The sequence below is a fragment of the Lactuca virosa genome, chromosome 7 (genome assembly GCF_052849685.1).
Source record: "Lactuca virosa cultivar CGN04683 chromosome 7, Lactuca_virosa_CGN04683_v6, whole genome shotgun sequence".
Classification (NCBI taxonomy): Eukaryota; Viridiplantae; Streptophyta; class Magnoliopsida; order Asterales; family Asteraceae; genus Lactuca; species Lactuca virosa.
In genome coordinates, this window is record NC_136432.1 from 148617915 (window position 1) to 148644468 (window position 26554).

Here is a 26554-nt window from a genome sequence, read left to right on the forward strand (position 1 = left end):
TGTTAAATTTATATATTTTTAGTTATTTTTTTCGATAAAAGTTAAAAAAAACTTTGAAAAATGATGAATTTAGATATTTTTATTTATTTTTTTCAATATATAAAATAAGCTTTGATATAATGGTTGAAAAAATAATCTTATTAATATATATATATATATATATATATATATATATATATATATATATATATATATATATATATATATATATATATATATATATATATATATATCACATTTCCCGTTCTTGTGCATCTGACATCTACATTCCACTCAACACCCTCTTTTCTTTTCTTGTTCCTGAACCCTTATATGCACATTGCACCGTCCAAACCACAAATTACATACTTCTTGTGGGGTTTTTGGTGGGTTTTAAGTATTTAAAACCCCCCACTTGAAAAAACATGAATTGAAAATTTCATTTTTATTGGTCATGTCTTACATTTTTTTTTAACTCAGTTAGTGTATATACTTAATAAACCGTTATTGAAGATAAAAACATGATAGCAACGTTCTAGTAACGACAAAGAGATACATATTGTAAAAAGAAAAGCACTACCCTGTATTTCAATATGGCAGTAGGCCTTATACTCTCATATTTAGCACACTGCAAGTTGTGTAGTTTCGACCACAGTTTAATATTATACCTAAAACAGCATTTGGAAATTCTCCAATTTTGTGATATTTGCATTAGTAAAACTCTGTAATTTTGAACCCCGGCAGATAATAGTGGAAATTTGACCCAACTGTTGGTCCTTTTTTCTTGTATCACGGACTCACGGTATGAGAAATCCTTTTTTTATGATTTGATCGATATCACATCTAGACTAAAAGTTGTGCTATTAGAATCAAACCTCGTTTGCTAGCTATAAGGTTGAATACATATTTATTCAACCATGTTTTATGATATAAATTTTCATACAAATTATTTAACCACATTTAACTATTTAATTAAGTGGTTACCAAAATTTCACAAATTTATCCATGCATATTTGATATAAAAATATAAAATAAAATTTTGTATAAATTCAAGTCTATTTTATTAGCATAAATTAATAAAAAAACATGCATTAAACCCTGAGTTATATGCACAAAATATTAAGAGATGGATGGTCGGTTAAGCCGCTAAGGTTGAAATTTTTTATAACTTTAAGCCACACTTCCACTTAAAGCTACTCCACATATATAAATATATAAATATAAATAAAGAGAAGAAGCCTCTACTTCCTGTGTATCCCTTGTTCAACTGATTATACAACTTGCTTCTTGGTGCTGCTATAAGTAACCTAGTGCCGATTGTGGTCACTCACACCACCAAAAGTCTTACCCATCAAGCAACACCTTCTTTCGGCTTCCCTCATTTGTCATAAACCCTACGAAACCCTACAACTTTCCACCCAAAGATCAGGTCTGATTCTTTGAACACATGATTTCATAGAGTGCTATAGAAGTTGGATTCCTTTTGTCAACATTCACTTTTTTTGTCCTATATAACCATAAACCAACTTCTTCTTCTAGTTATAACTCACTATCCATGGGACTATCTTTCTGCACTTTTCTCCTCTTTTTCTTCCCCCTTTACGTCCATTTTAGTTCTGTTAACTCCCGATCACTCGATCACATTTCCCCATCACCATCTCCTTCTCCGGAACCAGCAATGATCCCCAAGAATCAGTATTTACATGTTCTTGATGTGAGGTCGTTCGGGTCCGTAGGTGATGGGGTGACGGATGACACACAAGCTTTCAAAATGGCGTGGGATTCAGCTTGTCAAAACGACGAACCCACGATCCTTCTTGTTCCAAAGCATTATACTTTCTTGATACAATCTACCATTTTCACTGGAAGTTGTGGGAATAGGGTTGTGTTTCAGGTAATCATGTGAAAATTTCCATGCCTTGATTGTTGATGCATGATGGGTTTTTGAGTTAATTAATAATGTTTTTTTTTTTTGGATCGTGTTTGTGAAGATTGAAGGGACAATTACGGCACCAGATGGACCAAGTTCGTGGCGGAAAGGTAATAGCATGAGACAATGGCTGGTGTTTTATAGGGTAAATGGCATGTCTCTACAAGGTGGTGGAGTTATTGATGGAAAAGGAGAAAAGTGGTGGAATCTTCCTTGCAAACCTCACAAAGTATGATTGTTTATATATAGTGTTATATTTTATATTGCCTCGGTTATATATTAGAAAAAGTATATTATTGTTTTTATTTAATTATACTTTTTATATATATATATATATATATATATATATATATATATATATATATATATATATATATATATATATATATATATATGGAAAAGTTGAACCATAATTATTGGTTCTTTAAGGAACCAAATCATTTTTTCAATTTTTAGAGCTTATTCTTTATCGAAAAAAAAAATCGAAAAATATCTAAATTCATATATTAACATTGTGAATGTGAAAAATATTTTTCGGATTCACATTGTGAATTTTCAAAGATTCACATTGTGAATTTGACGTAAAAAAAAATCGAATTTGATATCATTGGAAAAATGATAAAAAGTTATGAATTTCTGTATTTTTAGTTTTTATTTTTGATAAAAAATAAGTTCTAAAAGTTAAAAAAAAAGATTGGTTCCTTGGTTAATTATGGTTCTCTATTGAACCTCACCATATATATATATATATATATATATATATATATATATATATATATATATATATATATATATATATATATATATATATATATATATATAGTGTTTTTTCTAGATCAATTTATTTTAAATATAAAAAGACTGCAAAAAGATATACAAAAAGGCAACAAGTCTATAACAAAGGCCACATTGTAACTTTCAAATGCCAACGCTAGGTTTATTTTAAAATGTCATCAATTTATATTCTTATGTTTATTTTTGTTAATAAAATGTTAATATGTTGATTAGGTACCTGAATTAACAAAATGGATGTAACTTGACACTAACAACCTTACGAATAATTTGGCAGGGACCAAACGGAACAACTCTACCTGGTCCTTGTGACAGTCCTGTTGTAAGTCTAACGTCTAAACACACACTTCAATTTAATTAGTATTTAACTGATATCTACAGGTCATTTAGTTACATAACAACGATCAATACTTTTAAATGCAAATGCAGGCTATTAGATTTTTCATGAGCACAAATATAACAGTAAAAGGAATTAAAGTGAAGAATAGCCCACAATTCAACTTCCGTTTCGATGGGTGCCATGGCGTATACATAGATTCGTTGAATATTAAAGCTCCATCTCTAAGCCCCAACACTGATGGAATCCATATCGAGAACACAAACGATGTGAAGATATACAACTCACTTATATCCAATGGTAAGAATATTGAAAACCGATCAAATACCATCAACCTAAAAATCAAATAATATTAATTCTTTTATTGAGATTTGTTTAATATGCAGGTGATGATTGTGTGTCAATTGGGGCAGGGAGTTATGATGTAGACATAAAGAACATAACATGTGGTCCAAGCCATGGGATAAGGTGAACATTCCTAAAAGTCCCCACTTTTAGTTTAAACCCATAAAGCATATAGAATGCCCTTCAAATATTCAACTAGTTACTACATTCGTCCAATGACATGTTAAAATGCGGGTCGGGTTGGTCTATCCACAAACAGCATCTCATTTATATTATAATCAAATAAATAAATAATACATTACATTTTATTACGAATTGCATATTATTATAATAATAACCAACACTTTCAAGAAAATGATATTAATAAAAAAAAATTGAATTTGAATACCTTGGATGGGTTTCGACTCTTTCAAACCAATTTCATTTTACCCAATTATTTAATTTTGTATATCTTATCATAAAAATGAAATTTAATGCAAATCAACTCACCATCCTATACTTAAAAGTGTACCATATAAATAAACAATATTGGTAGCCTACTTGACCATTATTATAATTCATATAGAGCTCTACAACATTTTTAGATGTTGTTCTTAGATGAAGATTCAAGTTTCATGGTAAACAAATGCAGTAATTACAATATAGGTGCACATGTTGATCTAAAAATAAAATTGGACCACGTTTACAAGGCCGAACGAGATATCCATAAGTTCTATCTTGATTATCCTTGATCTACAATAACCCGAGTGATCTGCACGACCCAACCTTTTTCCGGGCCACAATGACAAGTCTTTTAAACAAATGTTACAAATAAATAATCATGGTTGTGTCTTTTTCCTGATCATGTTCATGTTGCAGCATTGGTAGTCTTGGGATGCGTAACTCACGAGCATGTGTATCAAACATAGTAGTTACAGATTCAGTCATAAAGCATTCAGACAACGGTGTCCGAATCAAGACATGGCAAGGAGGATTAGGTTCAGTGTCAAATGTACGATTCATCAACATCCATATGGATACTGTTCGAAACCCGATCATGATCGACCAATACTATTGCCAAACAAAATTGTGTCCGAACCAGACTTCAGCAGTGAGCATATCAGACATAGTTTACGAGAGAATTAGAGGAACTTATGATGTTAGAAGTCCAGCCATGCATTTGGGGTGTAGTGACAGTGTACCATGTAGAAACCTAACATTTTCCGAAGTGGAATTATGGCCTTCTCAAGGCCAGATTATGTCGAGTCCTTTTTGTTGGAATGCATATGGGGATCTTCAGACTCTAACTGTTCCACCAATTTTTTGTTTGTTGGAGGGCAACCCTGTATCCCTTCCTACAGCTGATGTAGATCAATGTTGAACATCAGATTGGGTAAGGTGTTGAAACTTACTTATAGAAACTTTGAAATCTTGAGTTTAAATATGTTATTTTGGGTGTTGTGTGTTATAGAATGTGTCAATATGGGCAAGAAAAGTTTATCCCCTTACTATTGTAAAATTTATTGAATATAATGAAACATGTTTTTATCCATGTTGCATAAGAGGATTTATAGGTACATTTGTCACAAAATGCATAGTTGCATACACTACATGATATGACAATCTTGTGTAATGTTTCATGTAACATATGACTGAGATTACGACTTAGTCAGGATAACAATTACAACTTTTGTTTTATTGATAAAGATGGAGCACATTAGGATGCAAACTAACTATATATATATATATATATATATATATATATATATATATATATATATATATATATATATATATATATATATATATATTAAGGATGGACAATTCTTAGGAACAGTACCTGAGCAGGGTACTGTTCCTTGGGTTGGTTACTTCACCTGACTTTGGTTAGTCTATCCACCGTTGTTGTTGTTGTTATTATTATTATTATTATTATTATTATTATTATTATTATTATTATTACTTTCGAACATTAAGCCATCAAAAGGTAGAAACACCAATTTTTACGTAGTACTTGAAACACCGCTTGATAAACTAAATAATAATGTTAGAATGATATTGCTAATAATATATGATCTTCAAGGGTCACACCAATATTAACTTGATGCAAATAGATTATTCATAAAAATTTAATTCTTGACACTAGTAGAAAAAAAGCATTTTATGACACGCATTGTGTGTTATAAAAGGATACAGGGGATTTAATGACACACAATGTGTGTTGTGAACGCATGTCATAAATACATGGCGTAAGCTTATGACACGTAAATGTGTGTCCATTTCCTTTTTGACAGGGAGGATTTAATGACATGCATTTGCGTGTCATTAAATCCTCCCTGTCAAAATGGAAAATGACACATATTTGCGTGTCATAAGCTTACGACACACATTTATGAAATGTCTTCACAACACACATTGCGTGTCATTAAAGCCCCTGTCATAAATGAAGAGGACGCGCATTTGCGTGTCATAAACTTACAACATGCATTTACGACACACATTTGGCATGTCATAGTTTTTAGAGTTTTTAAAAAATATTTTTTTTATAGGTTCACAAATGTTTCTATTAAATGACAATTAATGTCTCATAATACAAAATAACATATTAATTAAAAGCTAAGACAACACATAATACTCTTTTTAGTTTATTTGCTAGGCTTATTTCTTTATATTTTCGTCCTTGATTTTCCTATTGTTGGAACATCTCACGGTCTATTACCGTGAGGGGCTTCTAAGACATTTTTTCGGGGGACTGTTGTCAACACGCAAAGGCCCGTAAGTATAGTTGGAAACTATGTCCCCAAACAGAGTATTTAAAAGGGAATAGGAAAAAAAGACTTTTTAGAGTGTTGGGAGACTCAGGTCACTGAAATTTTATATTCGTTTTATGATTTCTTGAATTTGGCATTTTGGGTCCAATTGAGCATTTACTATTCATAAGACCAGTCACGTATCACAAAGGTTGACTCATACTTGTCATTATGCTCCGATGTTGAAAACCTTTTCATTTTCTGTTTTGCACGAGTAGCTTCGGGAGTTGTGTTCTTGTGTGATTAGCTTGCTTTAAGATTTTCGATAAAAAGAGCAAGTCTAGTCTCAAGGCATACGACTCACTTACCAACTCAACTGTTTTAAGAAGATTTGGATGCTTTGGAATGGATCAGAACAAACATAGAATAAAATTTGTTTTGTTTTTTTTTGTGTTTTTTGTGTTTTTTTTTGAAAATTATGTAATGCAAAAATTGAGATGCAAGAATATTAAAAACAGAATAGAAAGATAATCTTTTTGGTTTTGAAAAAATTTTGATGCAGAAAACGAGAGAAAAATAAAATGAAAAAGTAAAAAATATTATGCAATATGTACAAAACTGCAACCTACATGCAACGTGATCTATTTGCATGGATGGATGTGTTGGATAAGGTGTCTAACTCCATCACTATATTTGATATGTATTTGACCCGAGAGTAGCATGGTCCATTTGGGTTGCACTTCACCGGGACAATTTGAAGGATGGACTTTTGAGAGAAGGATAATTATGATTTATTATTATATTATAAGTTCTAATATATTAATATGAAATCATATTATTTAATTAGTATGGATCAAGAATTAATTTGAAATTAATTTTGTGATAAAAAAGAGACTAGTTAAATATATAGGGATTGATTGTGTAAATCATTCATTCTTATAAAGTGGGCTAATGATCCATGATTCCTTATGTTGGGCTAAACCCATGTGGTGACCCATGGGTACTCCATGGAGGTTAAAACCCATGGAGCATGAGGAATGTGGAAAGCCATGCACATTAGGGTTTTCATGGTGTAACTGTCACACCCTCGAACCAGACGGCGGAAACGTCCGGGGGCTCGTGTGACTAACAATTGAATTATCATCACAATGAATATACATGAAACATAACACATTCATCACCAACATTACATATAACAACCAGCATTGTTTACATCAAGTAAATTGTTATAAATTACATAAGTTCAAAGTATTAAATGTATGATGAGTGATGTTACATAAAATGAAACCATACACACTTGAAAATCTTCCTGCTTAACGATTACCTGAGAATACAAGTTATTTTGAAAACGATCAACATATATAATGTTGGTGAGTTCATAAGTATGTTTGAGTAAAAGTCTTTGTATCTTTCGTAAAAACCCAGAAAATCCGATATTTTCTGTAAAATGTCCGAAAATGATGTGAAAATCAAGTATAGATGTATGTGTGAATTTCATAGTAGTAACATATATGAATGTAGTTTAGATTTCTTTGTATTGTAAGTAAGTAATAATTGAATATTAATATTTCCCCAGAAAATCCGATATTTTCTGATTTATAATAATGTCGAGGTTCTTGTATCGTTAAATAAGTTGTTTTGTATTGACACAATCGAAGGGTTAATCTCCCGAAGTGTTAAATTTGGTATTGGATCTCTATATGAGCCGTTATAACCATACATGATAATGACTAGGTTGCATGTCGTGGCATTTTTCCAAATGCCGGTATTTGCTCAAGGTTTTGTCGCCCTAGACCGGACTAGTCTAGTTGTAGCGAACATATAAGGCATGGGGGGTCACCCCGTATAGATCTATACACAAACTCCCGCTTTCCCTCCAGGAAACTCTGGTTATAACTACAGGCTACGATTGTACACTCAAAGGTGCCAACCGACACGTCTCACTAGATTCTCAACCTTTCGTACTATGTTTAATGTTTACGCGTATGTTGTATGTTATCAAATCCAAAGGTACATATATAAGTATACGAAGTTCAGTAATTATGTAGAAGTATAGTTACGATCTACTAAGCATGTGACTTTCAGTCCAAACCCAATTAGCATGTAAATGGACCACAAAGGCCCAATAACATGTAAAAGGGTAATTTGGGCCCAATAGGCATGTAATTGGACCACCAAGGCCCAACAAACATGTGACCCATAACTCAGGCCCAAATTAACATGTAAATGGGTCGCAAGGCCCAATAAACATGTCATGGAAAATGTTGGGCTCAATATACACTTGAATGGGCCCTTAAGGCCCATTGGCCAAGTAATGTAAATATTAGGCCCAATAAAACTGTTATCAACGTATTTCGTTCATTCGTTATTGTTTCGTTGTTTATTTTAGCTCGAGGTTTACTAAATTGATTATAAAAAGTCTTCCTTTTTGTAAAAACGACATTTTTGGCCAATAAACCTCAAATTTTCAATTAAAGCCCAAAGTTTTGTAAAAATAACACTTTAGTCCATAATTTATAAAAATTTGTAATTTCGTCCCAAATGTTTAGAAATTCACGGTTTTAGTCCAAAAATTTATATTTTTATATTTATGGCCCAGTTTTGTAGAAAAGTGCATTTTCAGCCCGTTGTTTGTAAAAATTTACACTTTCGGCCCAATTTTGATAAAAGTTACATTTTTGGTCCCATTTAGAAATAAATGTTATTTTCACCTCTAAATTTGGTATATTTACATTTATGACTCAAACTTTGGTCAAATAACATTTTTAATCCGAAAACTTTCATTTTTTCGCAAATTTGGGCCCAAAACCGTGACGCCCAAATGTTTGGCCCAGCAAGCTAAAATTTACATTTTTGCCCCTTTGGAAAGCATGTTTATCATAAAAATCCATTTTTATACAAGTAGGATCTGTTTGATCCTTATAAAAACATATATCTCACTTTTTGCCCTTATCTTTTGTTTTCTTGACAATTTTGACCCTTAACATGGTTTTTGCCTTAAATTTTTATATCTTCAACATATAAACACTTTTAACTTGGTAATATGATGTGTAAGGTGTCTTAGTTCATAGATCGTAACTCCATGTTACTTATGATGTCGAGATTTGTTAAGATCTAACACATTTTTACAAAATAAACTAAGAAATCACACAAGACATGCATATAACACATAGATCTACACATTTTACTTGTATTCTCCCCCAAAAATCATATAAAAACCGAAAACAAGGGGGTATGAACTCACCTTTGCTTTGATGTTTCGGTTTTGAAGAAGAAGTAGAAGAAGTTCGTGACATCCCCATTTTCACGGCCAGAAAAGACCGATTTTTGTTTATGCTTTATAAAAATCAGAGTACCTCTTTTAATAAAAATGTTGCGGAATTTGTTCCCAGAAAAACATGATAAATACGTTATCAAATCATTTCCGAAGAAATGTATTTCATTCATTTTCAAAACATTGGGATTTCATCGTCAATACAGAAACATAAGCATAAACAGAACTTACATTCATTTACACTAGTGATCTACATCTCTTTTAAATCTCTCAGTGTAAAGTAGCTTCATATCGACACCTGTGATACAAATAAGCTTGAGTGGGTCAGGTTGGGAAACCTGGAGAGTACATAGGGTTTTCAACCCACAATAATATAATTATTATGTTTAATCAACAAACAATCAACCCCATTTACCCATCCCCATTATCTTCCTTACTCTCAAGGGTCTACCCTAAGAGTCATCTATTCGTTTATTCCGAAGTCCCTTGCTTCCAAGGTTTGGGCGTTCTTTTTTTGTATGTTCTCAGTTTAACGTATACTACTACTTTTGTTTAGATTTATAAGGCTAAAAAGTCCTTTATCAAAATTCACTATTTACGTCTCCTGGTGCCGTGCCGGTTTTGCCGTAAAACTTCGACGGGCCATAACTTCTTCGTTATAACTCGGATTTCGGCGTTTTTCATATGTACGGAACCCTTGAGACATATTCTACAACTTGGTTAAGATTATTTATTCTAAATAATATTTTGTCGAAAAGTCATTTTCGACCCCTATTATCTCTAAATTGACTAGCCCGGATCTGCGGGCGTTACAATTATCTCCCCCTTAAGATGATTACGTCCCGAAATCATCAATGAAACAGGGCTCACATGATGACTCCATAAGTTATCTCTTCATCCTAAGTAATAATCGTAACTTTGATGTTTCTTCGAACGAGTATCTAACTCTAAGACTTTCTGACTGCAGGCGGTGCCCGATCTTGGACCCGCTCTCTATCTCAAGTTAGACTTCCAATCATGATCTTCATGTCACGATCTCGATCTTTATTGGAGACTCCTTATTTAACAAACTTGAGATAAGTTTCTTCCTTCGATTATCATAATAGACTGATGGGTCATGTTCTAATGACCTCTCATCGTATGATGCATTGCTTGGACTCAGGTCTTTTAGAGTCAAATTCCAGAACATGCTATACCTTCCTTCATGTTCTAATGTGATATGATCACATCTTAAAAGGTAGCATTCCTAGCTACAAGCAACTATCGCGATACCTCTACTGATCGCTTTTATTGTCTTTCATTTCAATCTTCTAGCTTAAGTCAGATGCTACATCAGACTTGGTTCTCTGAACCATGTAACATACTCGTCTTAGTCGGACTCAATTTGATATGACCACTAGGGTCGGAATAACAACAATATTCTTAGTCATTACCGAAACAATGGTAACGACATACTTGAATAAAATGGTATCAATTACTAGCTTCTTGGTAACCTTGTGACTTTCCCTGATCCAAGTGTGAGTCCTGTGCTTCCGGTAGTATATGCATCTACTACCTTTCACACCTACTCATACTCGTCCCAAGTATTGTCTCGCATTCCCCAAGTCCTAAAATCACAAAACAATTTAACACATACGAGTGTGTCCAAATAATCATAAAAAAAAATTTCCCTAGACTCTACTAGGACTTCTTCCATGCACATCTTCAATCATCAATTCTGCTTCAACTCGGTTGGTATTGGAAATTCAAGACCATGGGATAACTTTATGGATTATACCAAGAATTCTTTCTTTCTGCCAATCGAAAGTGTACTTCTCCCATACTAGACGTATTATTTATTACGCATTCTAAAGGCAAGATACCTCTCTTACGATATCTTCTTATAGGTATCATTCACTATCGTAAGCCTTATTATTTCCTCAATTTTATCAGTCTATCATGGTTCGCATCACTTCCTGAACTTCTGCCATTGTGATTGGTTCGGGTGCAGGCGCAACGACCGATGCATGACCCGTCACATTCTTCGGCTCAGGTTGTCATCTTCCTCGGATATTTCCTAGTCTGTCTTCACCATGACGTTTTGTACACCAAAGCAGACATTCGGTGTACCGAGGCGAGAATTTAAGATAGGAAAGTTTTATTTACGATAGACGTATAAATCTCCCTAATATTCCGAAAAGTTACATGCCAGTTCTAATATCGTAATTAAACGTTTAGAAATCTGAACACATAAATTTTCCAGATCCGGTCGGCAATAGACCATAGATCCGAACAAATAATAGCATATAAGACATCTCCATAGCTATAACATAAAACATTTAGCACATAAAACATTTTAGACATCTTTCCTAAAATAAACTAGTGCTCGTGTCTAAAATATAGCAGACACTCATCTCACAATCATCGCTTAGCACTCTAAGTTTAAGTCTAGAAATTTCCTACAAATTCCTAGTTCGCTTAAACTAATGCTCTGATACCAACTGCGACATCCCCATTTTCAAGGCCAGAAAAGACCGATTTTTGTTTATGCTTTATAAAAATCAGAGTACCTCTTTTAATAAAAATGTTGCGGAATTTGTTCCCAGAAAAACATGATAAATACGTTATCAAATCATTTCCGAAGAAATGTATTTCATTCATTTTCAAAACATTGGGATGTCATCGTCAATACAGAAACATAAGCATAAACATAACTTACATTAATTTACACTAGTGATCTACATCTCTTTTAAATCTCTCAGTGTAAAGTAGCTTCATATCTACACCTGTGATACAAATAAGCTTGAGTGGGTCAGGTTGGGAAACCTGGTGAGTACATAGGGTTTTCAACCCACAATAATATAATTATTATGTTTAATCAACAAACAATCAACCCCATTTACCCATCCCCATTATCTTCCTTACTCTCAAGGGTCTACCCTAAGAGTCATCTATTCGTTTATTCCGAAGTCCCTTGCTTACAGGGTTATAAGACCGGCACTAAGTCCATAGCTGCCAATGCACTAATTCCATAGCTGTAAAAGTTCATTCATCGGGTACTGAATCCATAGCTACCAGTGTAGGTACTAAGTCCATAGCTACCAACGTTTATCTAACAGGTACTAAGTCCATAGCTACCAGGTACTAAGTCCATAGCTACCAACACCTAACAAGTACTAAGTCCATAGCTACCTATGTTTACCTAATAGGTACTAAGTCCATAGCTACCATCGTTTGTTCAATAGGCACTAAGTCCATAGCTACCGGTGTTTACTCACATCATCTTTTATCTCTCATCATTCATCTACCCATGTTATACCCAACATATTTGTAGATATAAAATACGTATACAACTTAAATCAGTTAAAACATGTATAAAAACGTTCATCCAGCATAGATAGCAAGTATACAGATAATATGCACACATAGCACGTAATTTATATTAAATACCTCATATCTATGTGTAAGATGAAAGTAACTATGCACTCACTTGAAAAGGTGGTGATTCCGAACTCAGACAGCGCTTCGCTTCTTAAAAAAATAATTTCCTTCGACGAAACCTAGTATTATTACCACTACAGTTTAGTCTATTATTCGCCGAGACTAATTAATAGTCTAGCTATTATTACTATTATATAAGCGTTAAAAAAATACTTATATAACCCATATAATAGCCCAAGTACTTATTATAAGTTCCTAATAACGTTACTATAATGAAATAAAAGCTATATTAAAAATAGTGTAGGCGTAGCTCACTTACAACGGGTTTTATAGGAATCCAGGCTTTGCTTGGAGCAGCGTTTCCGAGCCGAAACTCTCTTCTTCTCGGAGCCGTCGAGCACTCCGGGGCTTCCTCCTCGTGCTAGGGAGGTTCCTTAGGCTTTTCGGGGGAGGGGGGGGGGGTGGGTGGGGGGGGGGGTCGGGGCTAGAGAGAGGTTCTAGAGAGAGAGTAAAGAGAAGAAAGAATGGGAAAAGTGTGAAAAAAATGAGGGTGGGAGAGGTTCTATTTATAGGGTGAAAAATAGTTGAACTTGGTGCCACATGTCACCATCTAGTGGCAAGACTTGGGGAGAAAGCAATGGCCAAGATTGTGCCACATCACCCATTTTCGCACAGCACACTTCCGACTTCTAAAATCCGTAACTTTCACATACGACCTCCGTTTTTGACGTTCTTTATATCCACGCGTAGGTAAAAATAAGATCTACAACTTTCATTTTGACTCCGTCGGCTAATTCTCGACCGATCTAAAATTTAACAGTACGAGGAGATTATACTGTTAAATGTCCGCGTAAAATTCATAACTTCTACATACGGACTCTGTTTTCGTCTGTCTTTTTACCGTTGAGTTCCTATTAATGAGATCTTCAATTCTTATTTTGGTTGCGTAGGCCAAAAACTGCTCGATCTAAAATTTGAGTTTCGGGTCGTACACTGCTATGCCAAATCTTAGAAAATTCGTAACTTCCTCATACGAAGTCAGATTTGGGCGTTCTTTTTTTTGTATGTTCTCAGTTTAACGTATACTACAACTTTTGTTTAGATTTCTAAGGCTAAAAAGTCCTTTATCAAAAATTCACTATTTACGTCTCCCGTTGCCGTGCCGGTTTTGCCGTAAAACTTCGACGGGCCATAACTTCTTCGTTATAACTCGGATTTCGGCGTTTTTCATATGTACGGAACCCTTGAGACATATTCTACAACTTGGTTAAAATTATTTATTCTAAATAATCTTTTGTCGAAAAGTCGTTTTCGACCCCTATTATCTCTAAATTGACTAGCCCGGATCTGCGGGCATTACAAAGTTGATGTGATTTTGGCTTTAACAAGCTCCTTGAGTGGGTTTCGAGCTTATGACGTTTAGAAGGTGTTAGGTCAAGAAATGAAGCTTCATAAGAGAGTTTTCTTAGCTTAAGGATGAAAATCAAAGACTTAAATATGATAACAACTTACCAAAGAGTGATGATCTAGATGAGAACCTCTACAAGATCCACACAAAGTCTCAAAATTATGGATGAGACAGAGGTATTCTTGAGATGATTTTGAAAAGAAATGAAGGTGGTGAGATGTTGGTGTTGGCCGAGAATAATAAAGAGAGGAAGAGAGAATAGTCTTGAAGTATGTTGGGTTATACAAGTTTACATAGAAGTATGAGAAACAATTACCTTGTTACATGGTGAATAATATGGAGGTGGAACCACCAAAGTCAACCCCCATTTCATTTCTTTTTTTTACTCATGGGCCGAGAATCTTTGGGCTAGGAGAAGGGGTGGAATAATTTGGGCCTTTACTTCACTTTACTCGAAATTATGAGGCCCAAATAATTACTTTTCGGCCCAATGGGATCATTAGATGGTTCACGGCCCATTTTGAAAGAAAAAGAGAGTTTATGGCTTACTAGGGTTAATTGGATTAGTTATGGCCCAATAAGGCCTATTAGGGTTAGAATGAATCATTCTAGGCCCAAATGGTCCAAAATTTTATAGATTTGCGAATTGGGTCCAATTAGAATCCAGATAGGGTTTCCAAGTCCAAAATAGTTGAATTGAATGCTTATTGGCCCGTTAGGCCCAATAAGGAAATCCTAGTCCAATATAGACTTAAATCGGGATTCTTAGGGTTTTCAGACTCTTTGTTGAACATGAGAGGTGAATTTAAATGAGCACTGAGTGATATTTACTTAGAGTATATGTTTTACAATGGTTGAATGATTACACAAGAATAGAATTTCCTAGCTAAAATGCTAGTTGTGACAGTAACCCTAATGTAGCTACACTATATAAGAAGCCCTTTGGTTCATGAAATCGGCACCTAGAGTTGTAACATACACGTTTTGAAATCGTGTTTTAAGTAAATAATATTATGAAATATTATGTGATATTGAGTATTGAGTTCTAACAGATAGTTTTTACTAGAAATAAGGTAAAACTATGTTTAGAATCACTCATAAATTATTGGAAGTCTTATGAGATTCCAATTAAAAGCTAAATAGTGAAATTTAGCGAAAATATAAAATTTGAAATAAGTGAAATTTTATTAGTGAAAGTTGTAGATAATCTCGTTAGAAACATATAGGCGAAAACCTCATCGAAATCCGAGTTATAACGAAGAAGTTATGACCAAGCGAAGATCCGCGACAAAACCGGCTCGGTGCCGAATGACGTAAAAAGTGAGTTTTTGATAAACAACTTTTTAGCCTTAGTGGTCTAAATGAAAGTCGTAGTATTCGTTAAACCGAGAAGTTCAATAAAAAGAACGCCAAAATCTGACTTCGTATGAGGAAGTTATGATTTTTACAAGTTTCAGCTTAGCAGTAGACAGCTAAAAACTCGAATTTTAGATCGAGTGATTTTTAGCCGACACAACCTAAACAAGAATCGAAGGTCTCGTCATTAGCAGTACAACGGTAAAAAGTCTAACGAAAATTGACGTCAGATGAAGAAGTTATGAATTTTTAACGGATTTACCAGTCCCAGTCTGTTAAAAATAATAATATAAAAATAAAGTCAAAATTTTCCGACGAAGTCTAAACGAAAGTTGTAGAGCATAATTTTCTCTACGCGTGCATATAAAGAACGTAAAAAACGGAGCCCGTATGAGAAAGTTATGGATTTTACAAGATTTGGCACGATTTTCGAGAAATTTCGGATGAGTCATCTTTGGACACGTCACCCTCACATGCGAGGCTTACACGTGTCGGACATGTGCTCGCTGCTGATTGGACCGCAGTACGCGTGTCACCCGCTGACTGGTCCGATGTGCTGGCCCGAACCGAGGAGTTGCCGCGTCATCCGACCAATCCGAAGCTCGTAGGTCTCCTTCCGAGCCTCGCCCTGCTGACAGCTGGTCCGAGCCTCGCATACGAGCCTTTCGCTTCCTAGCCTCGGATCCGAGCCTTCAGACCTCCTCCCCTATAAATAGCAGCCATGCGAGCCTTCCCGGGTAGTTTGAGAAATTTGCCACTTTCACCCCCCTTTTTGATATTTTTACTATCTCGACATCCCCCGAAGCCCCGATATCATTTTTAGCACCCGAAACACGCCCCGAGATTCCCGAGAAGCCCGAAAAATTTATCTTTTCAGTTTCGAAGCTCTACCTTCCCAGAGCCCGGTTTTCAACGAAGAAAGTCATATTTAGAGCCGAAGTGCTGCCCAAATTACTATTTTAACCCCCGGTTATTTCACGGTGAGTTTAATATATAGGAACAAATGTATGTTATGTGTTATATGTGCTATGTGCTTTTCAGAGTTATTATTCCGGTTTATTTTTCCGTGTTAATTGTTATTCGCTATGTTTAATAGCAAAGTAATACCTTTGACCATGTGATCAGTGAAAGGACTTAGATTCATATTGGTACTGGTATGTAGCCTCTGGCCATGTAGAACATGTCTCCGTAAGAGAATGATTTCTATTCTATGGTATTGGCAGACGGTTAGACAGGGCTATAAGTCTGAAATCTACCAAAAGGTTAATCCGAAGTTGTATGTCTTCTGTGCCATTTGGGCCAAAGCTTTATTGATGTATATCAGGTATGGAAATTGTTATGTCTCATTGATTGTATATCTTTGAATCAAATTAATGATTGATATGGAAAGTTTGTCACATGATTCACATATGCCTTTGTTGTTCCTTGATCCTCCTTGCCTCTGCCATAGTGAAGTATATATATATGGCATAACATTATACTCTATCTATTATTAAACTCACTAAGCGTCACCGCTTACCCCTCTCAATGTTTAACTAATTTGCAGGAGATAAGCTTCCAGTATAGTTATATACTGATAGAAGATTTTTGAATAGTTTGAAACTATTGTTTTGATAGAAGATTTTCGAATAGTTGAAACTATTGTATTTTGCACTCCCATATGTATAAATCTGTAGAATCATGGGAAGTTATGTAATACATAACACTATGAAATAGTGGGTTTGTATCCAGTAGTTTGTAACCGCTTTATCAATATAAAATATTGTTTTATGAATATGCATGTAGCATGTTTCGGAGTAACAATTGTTATATATATGAAAGTGTAGGTCCTTTCAATCATGGTATCAGAGCAGTGGTTTAAGTGAACTAAATTCCACGGATTGGTATTTAGACTTAAACTATTAGAAGTTCAATATATGAACTTAATCATTATAAGTATAAGGATACAAACCATAGGAAATATATATAAGTAAAAGTATTAGGTAATAATAAACCCTAATATTCTAAAATACAAAGTTACTCCATATTGTAGAGCAATGGCTGAACAGGTTAGTAGCCATACCCCTAAGGTTGGTGGAGATCCTCAACCTGAGGAAGTGAATACTCCAGTATCTCCTCGTGAGGAGCGAATCTTGGGTAAACTTACCGGTGTTATTCGACAGACTCTCGAAGAACACAAAAAGAGTGGTGATAAAGGAAAAGAGAAAGCCACTGGAGAATCTTCGAGAGGAGAGGTGCAACATCCCTCGTTCAAAGATTTCAAGAGTAGCGGTGCTACAGAGTTTTCTGGTGTTCTTAATCCAATTGTTGTTCTTACTTGGATCTAGAACATAGAGAAAGTGTTTCGTATTTCTCATATAGATGATGAAGACAAGGCTAATTATACTTCTGCAATGCTCATCGGAGAAGCCTTGGTCTGGTGGGAAGCAACCTATGAAGCTCTCAGCAGGTTTGACCAGGAGAATTTATCCTGGGAAATGTTCAAAACTCGTGTGCTAGAGAAATATTGTCCTCTAGACATGAGGAGGAGGTTGGAGAAAGAATTCCTCGAGCTTAAACAGGGAGGAATGACTGTGAATGAGTATGAAACTCAGTTTAATCAAAGAGCAAGGTTTGCTACAAAGTATATCCCAACTGAAGATGAGAAAATTCAGTTGTTCATGGAGGGACTACGGCACGAAATCCACGATTTCGTTGCCAATCGGGAGGTTCTATCATTCGATAAAGCCGTTGAGTATGCTCGAAGGCGTGAGCATGACTTAGAGATACGTGGTGCCACTCTTACTGTTCCGAAGCATCCACGTACTGAAAGAACTGTTCCTGTTCCTTCTTTTCTACCAGCTCAATCCATTCGGACTGAGCCTGGTAATCAAGTGCAAACTCAAAATGTCTCTCGAGGACGCAGTAGATCACAATCTTTTTCTATTCAATCGCCTTCATGTCGTGTTTATGGAAGGAATCATCCGGGCCCATGCAAAATAGACAAGGAATCCATTGTCTGTTTTGGATGTGGAGAAAAGGGTCATATAAAGCCAGCTTGCCCAAGAAAGGATGTTACTTGTTTTGCATGTGGTATTACTGGCCACAAGAAGCGTTTTTGCCCCACTCTTACTAGTCAGATGACGGGAAGTCAAGCTTCCGTTCAACAACCGGCGAAAAGTCAAGCTCCTGTTCAACAATCAAGGGGTACTCTAACCAAAAAGGAGGGGGTTCCGAAAGCTAAGGGTCGTGCATTCCAGATCACCACAGAAGAGGCACGCGAGGACCCGAATGTTGTGACGGGTACATTTCTTGTTAACTCTAGACATGCTCACATCTTATTTGATTCTGGTGCCTCAGATTCTTTTGTGTCTTATGAATTTGCGCATTCTTTTCAAATTGCTTACTATGCACTCGCGCAACCATTTCACGTAGAGACTGCTGGAAGTATATCATTACTTGCCGATAAAGTCTATAGGAATTGTGTTATAGAAATTGAAGGCTACAATTTTCTTGCTAATCTAATTCCTATCTCCTTGCCCAACTTTGACATTATTCTCGGCATGGATTGGTTGTCAAAGAACCACGCAGACCTCTTGTGCTATGAAAAGATAGTACGTATTCCCATTGAAGGGGAGAATCCTATCTATGTCTATGGTGAACAAGGAACCTTAAAAATAATATCTTTCCTCAAAGCCCGTAAATTCATATCGAAAGGGTGTTCTATCTATCTGGTTTACACAGTCGATGTCTCAAAAGAAGAGAAGAAAATAGTGAATGATGTTCCCATTGCTAAGAAATATCCAGATGTTTTTCCCGAAGAATTGCCTAGACTTCCTCCGGACAGGCAAGTAGAATTCCGAATTGACCTTATGCCTTGTGCTGCTCCGATTGCTAAGACTCCTTATCGTCTTGCGCCAGCTGAGATGAAAGAAATGATGATCCAACTGCAGGAATTACTTGACAAAGGCTTTATCCGACCAAGTACCTCTCCCTGGGGTGCTCCGGTATTGTTTGTCAAGAAGAAGGACGGATCGATGCGGATGTGCATTGATTATCGTGAGCTGAATAAGGTGACTATCAAGAACAAGTATCCACTACCTCACATCGATGATTTGTTCGATCAAATTCAGGGTGTTAGCTATTTCTCAAAGATTGATCTAAGATCTGGCTATCATCAGTTGAAAGTTCACGAGCAGGATGTACCGAAAACTGCTTTTCGTACTCGATCTAGGCATTACGAATTCCTTGTTATGCCATTTGGTTTAAAGAATGCTCCTGCTGTATTCATGGATATGATGAATCGGGTATGCCGCCCAATGCTCGATAAATCTGTCATCGTATTCATTGACGATATTCTAATCTATTCCAAGTCTGAAGCTGATCATGCCATTCATATTCGTGCGGTATTAGAACTTCTTCGAAAGGAGAAACTATATGCTAAATTCTCGAAATGTGAATTTTGGCTTCGCCAAGTTCAATTTCTCGGCCATGTTATTTCTGGTGACGGTGTATCCGTAGATCCTACTAAAATGGAAGCTATTCAAAATTGGGAAGTGCCCCGTAATGCTTCCGAAATTCGTAGTTTCTTGGGTCTCGCGGGATATTACCGGAGATTTATTAAAGACTTTTCTAGTATAGCCGTACCTCTCACGAGTCTTACACGAAAGGAAGTGAAGTTCGAATGGGGTGAAGCCCAAGAAAAAGCTTTCTCGACTTTAAAATATCTTTTGACTCATGCTCCAATCTTATCACTTCCAGAAGGTGATGATGATTTCTCCGTATATAGCGATGCTTCAAGATTGGGATTCGGTTGTGTGCTAATGCAACGTGCTAAAGTGATAGCCTATGCCTCAAGACAACTGAAAGATTATGAAAAGAATTATCCCACTCATGATCTCGAACTCGCTGCGGTGGTATTTGCCCTAAAACTTTGGAGACATTACCTTTTTGGTACAAAATGTCAATTGTATACCGACCATAAGAGTCTCAAGTACATATTCAGTCAGCAAACTTTGAATATGACACAACAACGAGCCATGGAGCTGATCAAAGACTATGACTGTGAAATCCTGTATCATCCTGGAAAGGCTAATGTAGTTGTCGATGCACTTAGCAGAAAGGTTTATCGTAATAGTATGTGTTATGCTATTACTCACACCACAGTAAAGTTCACTATTCTAGATGAACTAGAGAAATGGCAAGTAGAGGCCCTAAAGCCAGAAAATGTAAAGAAAGAAGGGATAGTACATTACACCGATGTTTTACTTGATGATCCACGAGGATTGAAGGTATTCAAGAATCGGCTATGGATTCCGAAGATTGGTGGATTAAGAAAGAAAATTTTAGATGAAGCCCATAAGTCTAAACTGTCAACACATCCTGGTACAAGTAAAATGTACTATGATGTAAGAGCTGATTATTGGTGGCCTGGATTAAAGAGAGACATTGGAAGATATGTACATGAATGCTTAGTATGCTTACAAGTCAAAGTAGAACACCAAAAGCCTTACGGGACCCCAGAAAGTCTTAGTGTTCCTGTATGGAAATGGGAAGAATTTTCCATGGATTTTATTACCAAATTGCCAAAGACTGCTAGACAGCATGATAGCATTTGGGTAATCGTCGACCGCCTGACTAAAAGCGCTCATTTTCTTGCCATGCGTGAAACGGCTCCAATGGAGAAATATGCACAAGTATACTTGGATGAAATTGTTGCAAGACATGGCGTGCCACTAAAGATCATTTCTGATCGTGATACTCGCTTTACTTCTCACTTTTGGACGAGTATGCAACGTGAATTGGGTTCCCGAGTTGCTCTCAGCACAACTTATCATCCCTAGACAGATGGTCAGACGGAGAGAACAATCCAAACAGTAGAAGATATGATTCGTGCATGTGTCTTGGAGTTCGGTGGTAACTGGGATAAATACTTACCCCTTGTCGAATTCTCGTATAATAACAGTTACCACGCTTCAATCAAAATGCCACCATATGAGGCATTATATGGTCGCAAGTGTCGTACTCCATTATGTTGGCGTGACATAGGACAGAAGATCCTTGTAGGCCCTGAAATGATTCAAGACACCACCGACAAGATTCAAATTGTACGAGAAAGAATGAAAGCCACCCAGGATCGACAAAAGTCCTATACGGAAAAGAGGAGGCGACCAATAGAATTCCAGGTGGGGGATTTCGTAATGTTGAAGGTATCCCCATGGAAAGGTCTTATGTGATTTGGAAAGAAAGGAAAACTAAGTCCTAGATTTGTTGGTCCTTTCAAAATCCTTCAGAGGATTGGTAAACAAGCATACCGCTTGGAATTGACTGAAGATTTGGCAGGTATTCATGATGTCTTTCATGTGATTTATCTGCGCAAATGCTTAAGCATCTATGATGAGACAGTTCCATTATCCGAGGTGAAACTGGATAATAAGTTAACTTGTGTAGAAGAGCCTGAAGAGATCGTAAACGAAAGAATGACTAAGCTACGTAATAAAGAAGTAGAGTTGGTGCTTGTCAGGTGGAAACACCATCGAGGCCCGAACTATACTTGGGAGAATAAGAATGAGATAAGAGCGAAATATCCCCATTCATTTTAATCAATGTAATTTCGGGGACGAAATTCTCAAAAGGAGGAGGTAATTGTAACATACACGTTTTGAAATCGTGTTTTAAGTAAATAATATTATGAAATATTATGTGATATTGAGTATTGAGTTCTAACAGATAGTTTTTACTAAAAATAAGGTAAAACTATGTTTAGAATCACTCATAAATTATTGGAAGTCTTATGAGATTCCAATTAAAAGCACAATAGTGAAATTTAGCGAAAATATAAAATTTGAAATAAGTGAAATTTTATTAGTGAAAGTTGTAGATAATCTCGTTAGAAACATATAGGCGAAAACCTCATCGAAATCCGAGTTATAACGAAGAAGTTATGACCAAGCGAAGATCCGCGACAAAACCGGCTCGGTGCCGAATGACGTAAAAAGTGAGTTTTTGATAAACTACTTTTTAGCCTTAGTGGTCTAAATTAAAGTCGTAGTATTCGTTAAACCGAGAAGTTCAATAAAAAGAACGCCAAAATCTGACTTCGTATAAGGAAGTTATGATTTTTACAAGTTTCAGCTTAGCAGTAGACAGCTAAAAACTCGAATTTTAGATCGAGTGATTTTTAGCCGACACAACCTAAACGAGAATTGAAGGTCTCGTCATTAGCAGTACAACGGTAAAAAGTCTAACGAAAACGGACGTCGGATGAAGAAGTTATGAATTTTTAACGGATTTACCAGTCCCGGTCTGTTAAAAATAATAATATAAAAATAAAGTCAAAATTTTCCGACGAAGTCTAAACGAAAGTTGTAGAGCATAATTTTCTCTACGCATGCATATAAAGAACGTCAAAAACGGAGCCCGTATGACATGTGCTCGCTGCTGATTGGACCGCAGTACGCGTGTCACCCGCTGACTGGTCCGATGTGCTGGCCCGAACTGAGGAGTTGCCGCGTCATCCGACCAATCCGTAGCTCGCAGGTGTCCTTCCGAGCCTCGCCCCGCTGACAGCTGGTCCAAGCCTCGCATACGAGCCTCTCGCTTCCTAGCCTCGGATCCGAGCCTTCGGACCTCCTCCCCTATAAATAGCAGCCATGCAAGCCTTCCCGGGTAGTTTGAGAAATTTGCCACTTTCACCCCCTTTTTTGATATTTTTACTATCTCGACATCCCCCGAAGCCCCGATATCATTTTTAGCACCCGAAACACGCCCTGAGATTCCCGAAGAGCCCGAAAAATTTATCTTTTCGGTTTCGAAGCTCTACCTTCGCAGAGCCCGGTTTTGAATAAAACTCCCTGTTTTCAACGAAGAAAGTCATATTTAGAGCCGAAGTGCTGCCCAAATTACTATTTTAACCCCCGGTTATTTCACGGTGAGTTTAATATATAGGAACAATTGTATGTTATGTGTTATATGTGCTATGTGCTTTTCAGTGTTATTATTCCGGTTTATTTTTCCGTGTTAATTGTTATTTGCTATGTTTAATAGCAAAGTAATACCTTTGACCATGTGATCAGTGAAAGGACTTAGATTCATATTGGTACTGGTATGTAGCCTCTGGCTATGTAGAACATGTCTCCCTAAGAGAATGATTTCTATTCTATGGTATTGGCAGAAGGTTAGAGAGGGCTATAAGCCTGAAATCTACCAAAAGGTTAATCCGAAGTTGTATGTCTTCTGTGCCATTTGAGCCAAAGCTTTATTGATGTATATCAAGTATGGAAATTGTTATGTCTCATTGATTGTATATCTTTGAATCAAATCAATGATTGATATGGAAAGTTTGTCACATGATTCACATATGCCTTTGTTGTTCCTTGATCCTCCTTGCCTCTGCCATAGTGAAGTATATATATATATATATATATATATATATATATATATATATATATATGGCATAACATTATATTGTATCTATTATTGAACTCACTAAGCGTCACTGCTTACCCCTCTCAATGTTTAACTAATTTGCAGGAGATAAGCTTCCAGTATAGTTATATACTGATAGAAGATTTTTGAATAGTTTGAAACTATTGTTTTGATAGAAGGTTTTCGAATAGTTTGAAACTATTGTATTTTGCACTCCCATATGTATAAATCTATAGAATCCTGGGAAGTTATGTAATATATAACACTATGAAATAGTGGGTTTGTATCCAGTAGTTTGTAACCGCTTTATCAATATAAAATATTGTTTTATGAATATGCATGTAGCATGTTTCGGAGTAACAATTGTTATATATATGAAAGTGTGGGTCCTTTCAAGAGTTCTTGTAAGAGTGGTAGCTGATTTTGAGTGCATATTATCTCCTTTCTATTTCTTCCATTTGTTGGTGGTGAGTTGTGATTCCGCTTGAGGCATTGACATTATTGGTGCTAGGCTCTTACAACTTCAAGGTTTCAACTACACTAAAAGGTATGTCATCTAACTAGAATTTTGTAGTATAGTTACTCCATTGTATGCTAGTTAGGATGATGCTTTGGAATTTTAAAAGTTTGCTTGTATATTAGAGAAAACATAGATCCAAAGCATCTAGGGTTGCATGTACACCCTAGGAGTGTTAGAATGCTCAAAACCCGTCAGTGGTATCAGAGCCTACGATTGTTTTCCAATACACTTGATGCTACTTGCTTAGAAATGCTTAAAAAATTGAATTTCTGCTGATTGGACAGTGGACTCGCTGAGTCTACTGGGGAACTCGCCGAGTCCCTTCACAATTCTGACCAACTCGCCGAGTTAGTTCATGCACTCGACGAGTTGGTGCTCCAGAGTGCAGATTTTCGAGTTTTAAGGCTGGAATTGGAATAGGATCATTACCCTAAACTGTTTTTGAACTTATAAACCTATTTTTGATGTGCTAATGATCATGCTAATCCAAATTTAAAATATAATTGTCAAAAGTTTCATGTTTTGTATTAGTTTACATGGTTAGGCTAATTACATGAAATTTGTTTTGATTTGAATTGTCTTATTCATATGATTTTGATTGAATCTTCTATGAATTATTTGATTATTGTGTTAAGTTAAATAATGTTTTACATGATTTTAATGGACTCCATAACTTGTCCTCAAGTTATGGATGTTATGGAACATGAAAGGTTTTTCTACTAAAGATGTCATTAAACTCATATGTTATGGACTTGAAGAGTTTTGACAAGTTTCAAAACTTGTCCTCAAGTTTTGGAATTTGTAAAGTCTCACTAAATGAAACTTTAATTCCAAACCTTAGAATTTTAAAAGTTAAAATTCAACCCTTATACTATTATAATATTATAGGTTTAATATTTATATATATGTATAAGACAAGTCGGTTTTACCGTTAGTAGGCCTCATTCATGAAGTCGGTCTATAAGGGGGTATCACGTTACTGCCTATAAAATGATGGTTTAATGGGTGTCCACTCTCACCCACCGCTTCTTTGACTGGTGGAGGGTCGTTAGCCGAACGGGTAGGACAAAGACTATAATTCTCATTAAAAGTATAATGATAAATATAAAGTAACTAAACCTTTTATAAATTCCCAATCTTAGTTACATTAGGAAATGTGAAATTGATGCTAATCCATGAAATTACACTTTGCACCTTACCAAGTCGTTGATGGAGCGTGTGTGGTTAACTGACACATTAACTTGGACTAGTAAGGGTGGCAAAGGGTAGCTTAATGTTTATCGTAAGGTCAATGGAGCGTGTGTAGTTAACCGACACATTGATTAAGGTGATACTTGACGTTAAGAGTACCAAGTACATTTGCATGGTTATTCACACCTTGTTTGTGATCCTCGGTATCCCAGTTATAAACCTGAAGGGCATAATCGAGATTTAAACATGTCATTGAAAAGTTCAATGAATCTCAAAGGATATAGGAGTTTCAAATCCTATTAAAACTTAATTAACAAATTTCGTTTTCATTGTGGAAATTGGTAAATGGTCATTTACCTACCGTCAAATATTTTGCAAGTTGGATTACGACATCCCTCTTCCAAATTGTAAAATATTGTGTTGGGTCCTAGCCTTAATATTTCATTTCGGGTGTTATATTAAGGACTCTTTATCTAATCTAAACTTTGTCTTTCTTTCTTTTCAGATGTCTTCCAACACTGCTTTGGGCTCAAACCCTACCAGCTCCTTCTCTCTCATGAACCTTTGTGGGAGAGTCATCTTTGATGGGACTAATTTCAATGATTGGATTAGGAACATCAGGATGGTCACTCGCTACAAGGACAAGGAATATGTCCTCGACAAGGAGCTTAAGGAAATCGATGAGTCTCCTGCTACTCCTCAGGAGATTGTTGATTTTAGGGCACATGAGAAAGTTGCCACCAAGGTAGTTTGTGTCATGCTTGTCACCATGTCTCCTAAACTCCAAAAGTCCTATGAGGACTTCTACCATTTTGAGATGCACCAGGACCTGATGGAATGATACCATCAGTGTGCTCGTCAAGAGCG

At 35.9% G+C, this 26554-nt stretch overlaps 1 protein-coding gene across 1 annotated transcript; it reads left to right on the top strand.

Moving 5' to 3' along the window:
- Positions 1-1263: 1263 nt before the first annotated feature.
- LOC145123261 (polygalacturonase At1g48100-like) lies at positions 1264-4912 on the top strand. The gene is made up of 6 exons (XM_079058485.1): positions 1264-1873; positions 1971-2138; positions 2979-3023; positions 3131-3338; positions 3425-3506; positions 4242-4912. Exons 1-6 carry the CDS (start codon positions 1535-1537, stop codon positions 4741-4743), a joined length of 1344 nt encoding a protein of 447 aa, XP_078914611.1. The 5' UTR covers positions 1264-1534; the 3' UTR covers positions 4744-4912.
- Positions 4913-26554: the final 21642 nt, after the last annotated feature.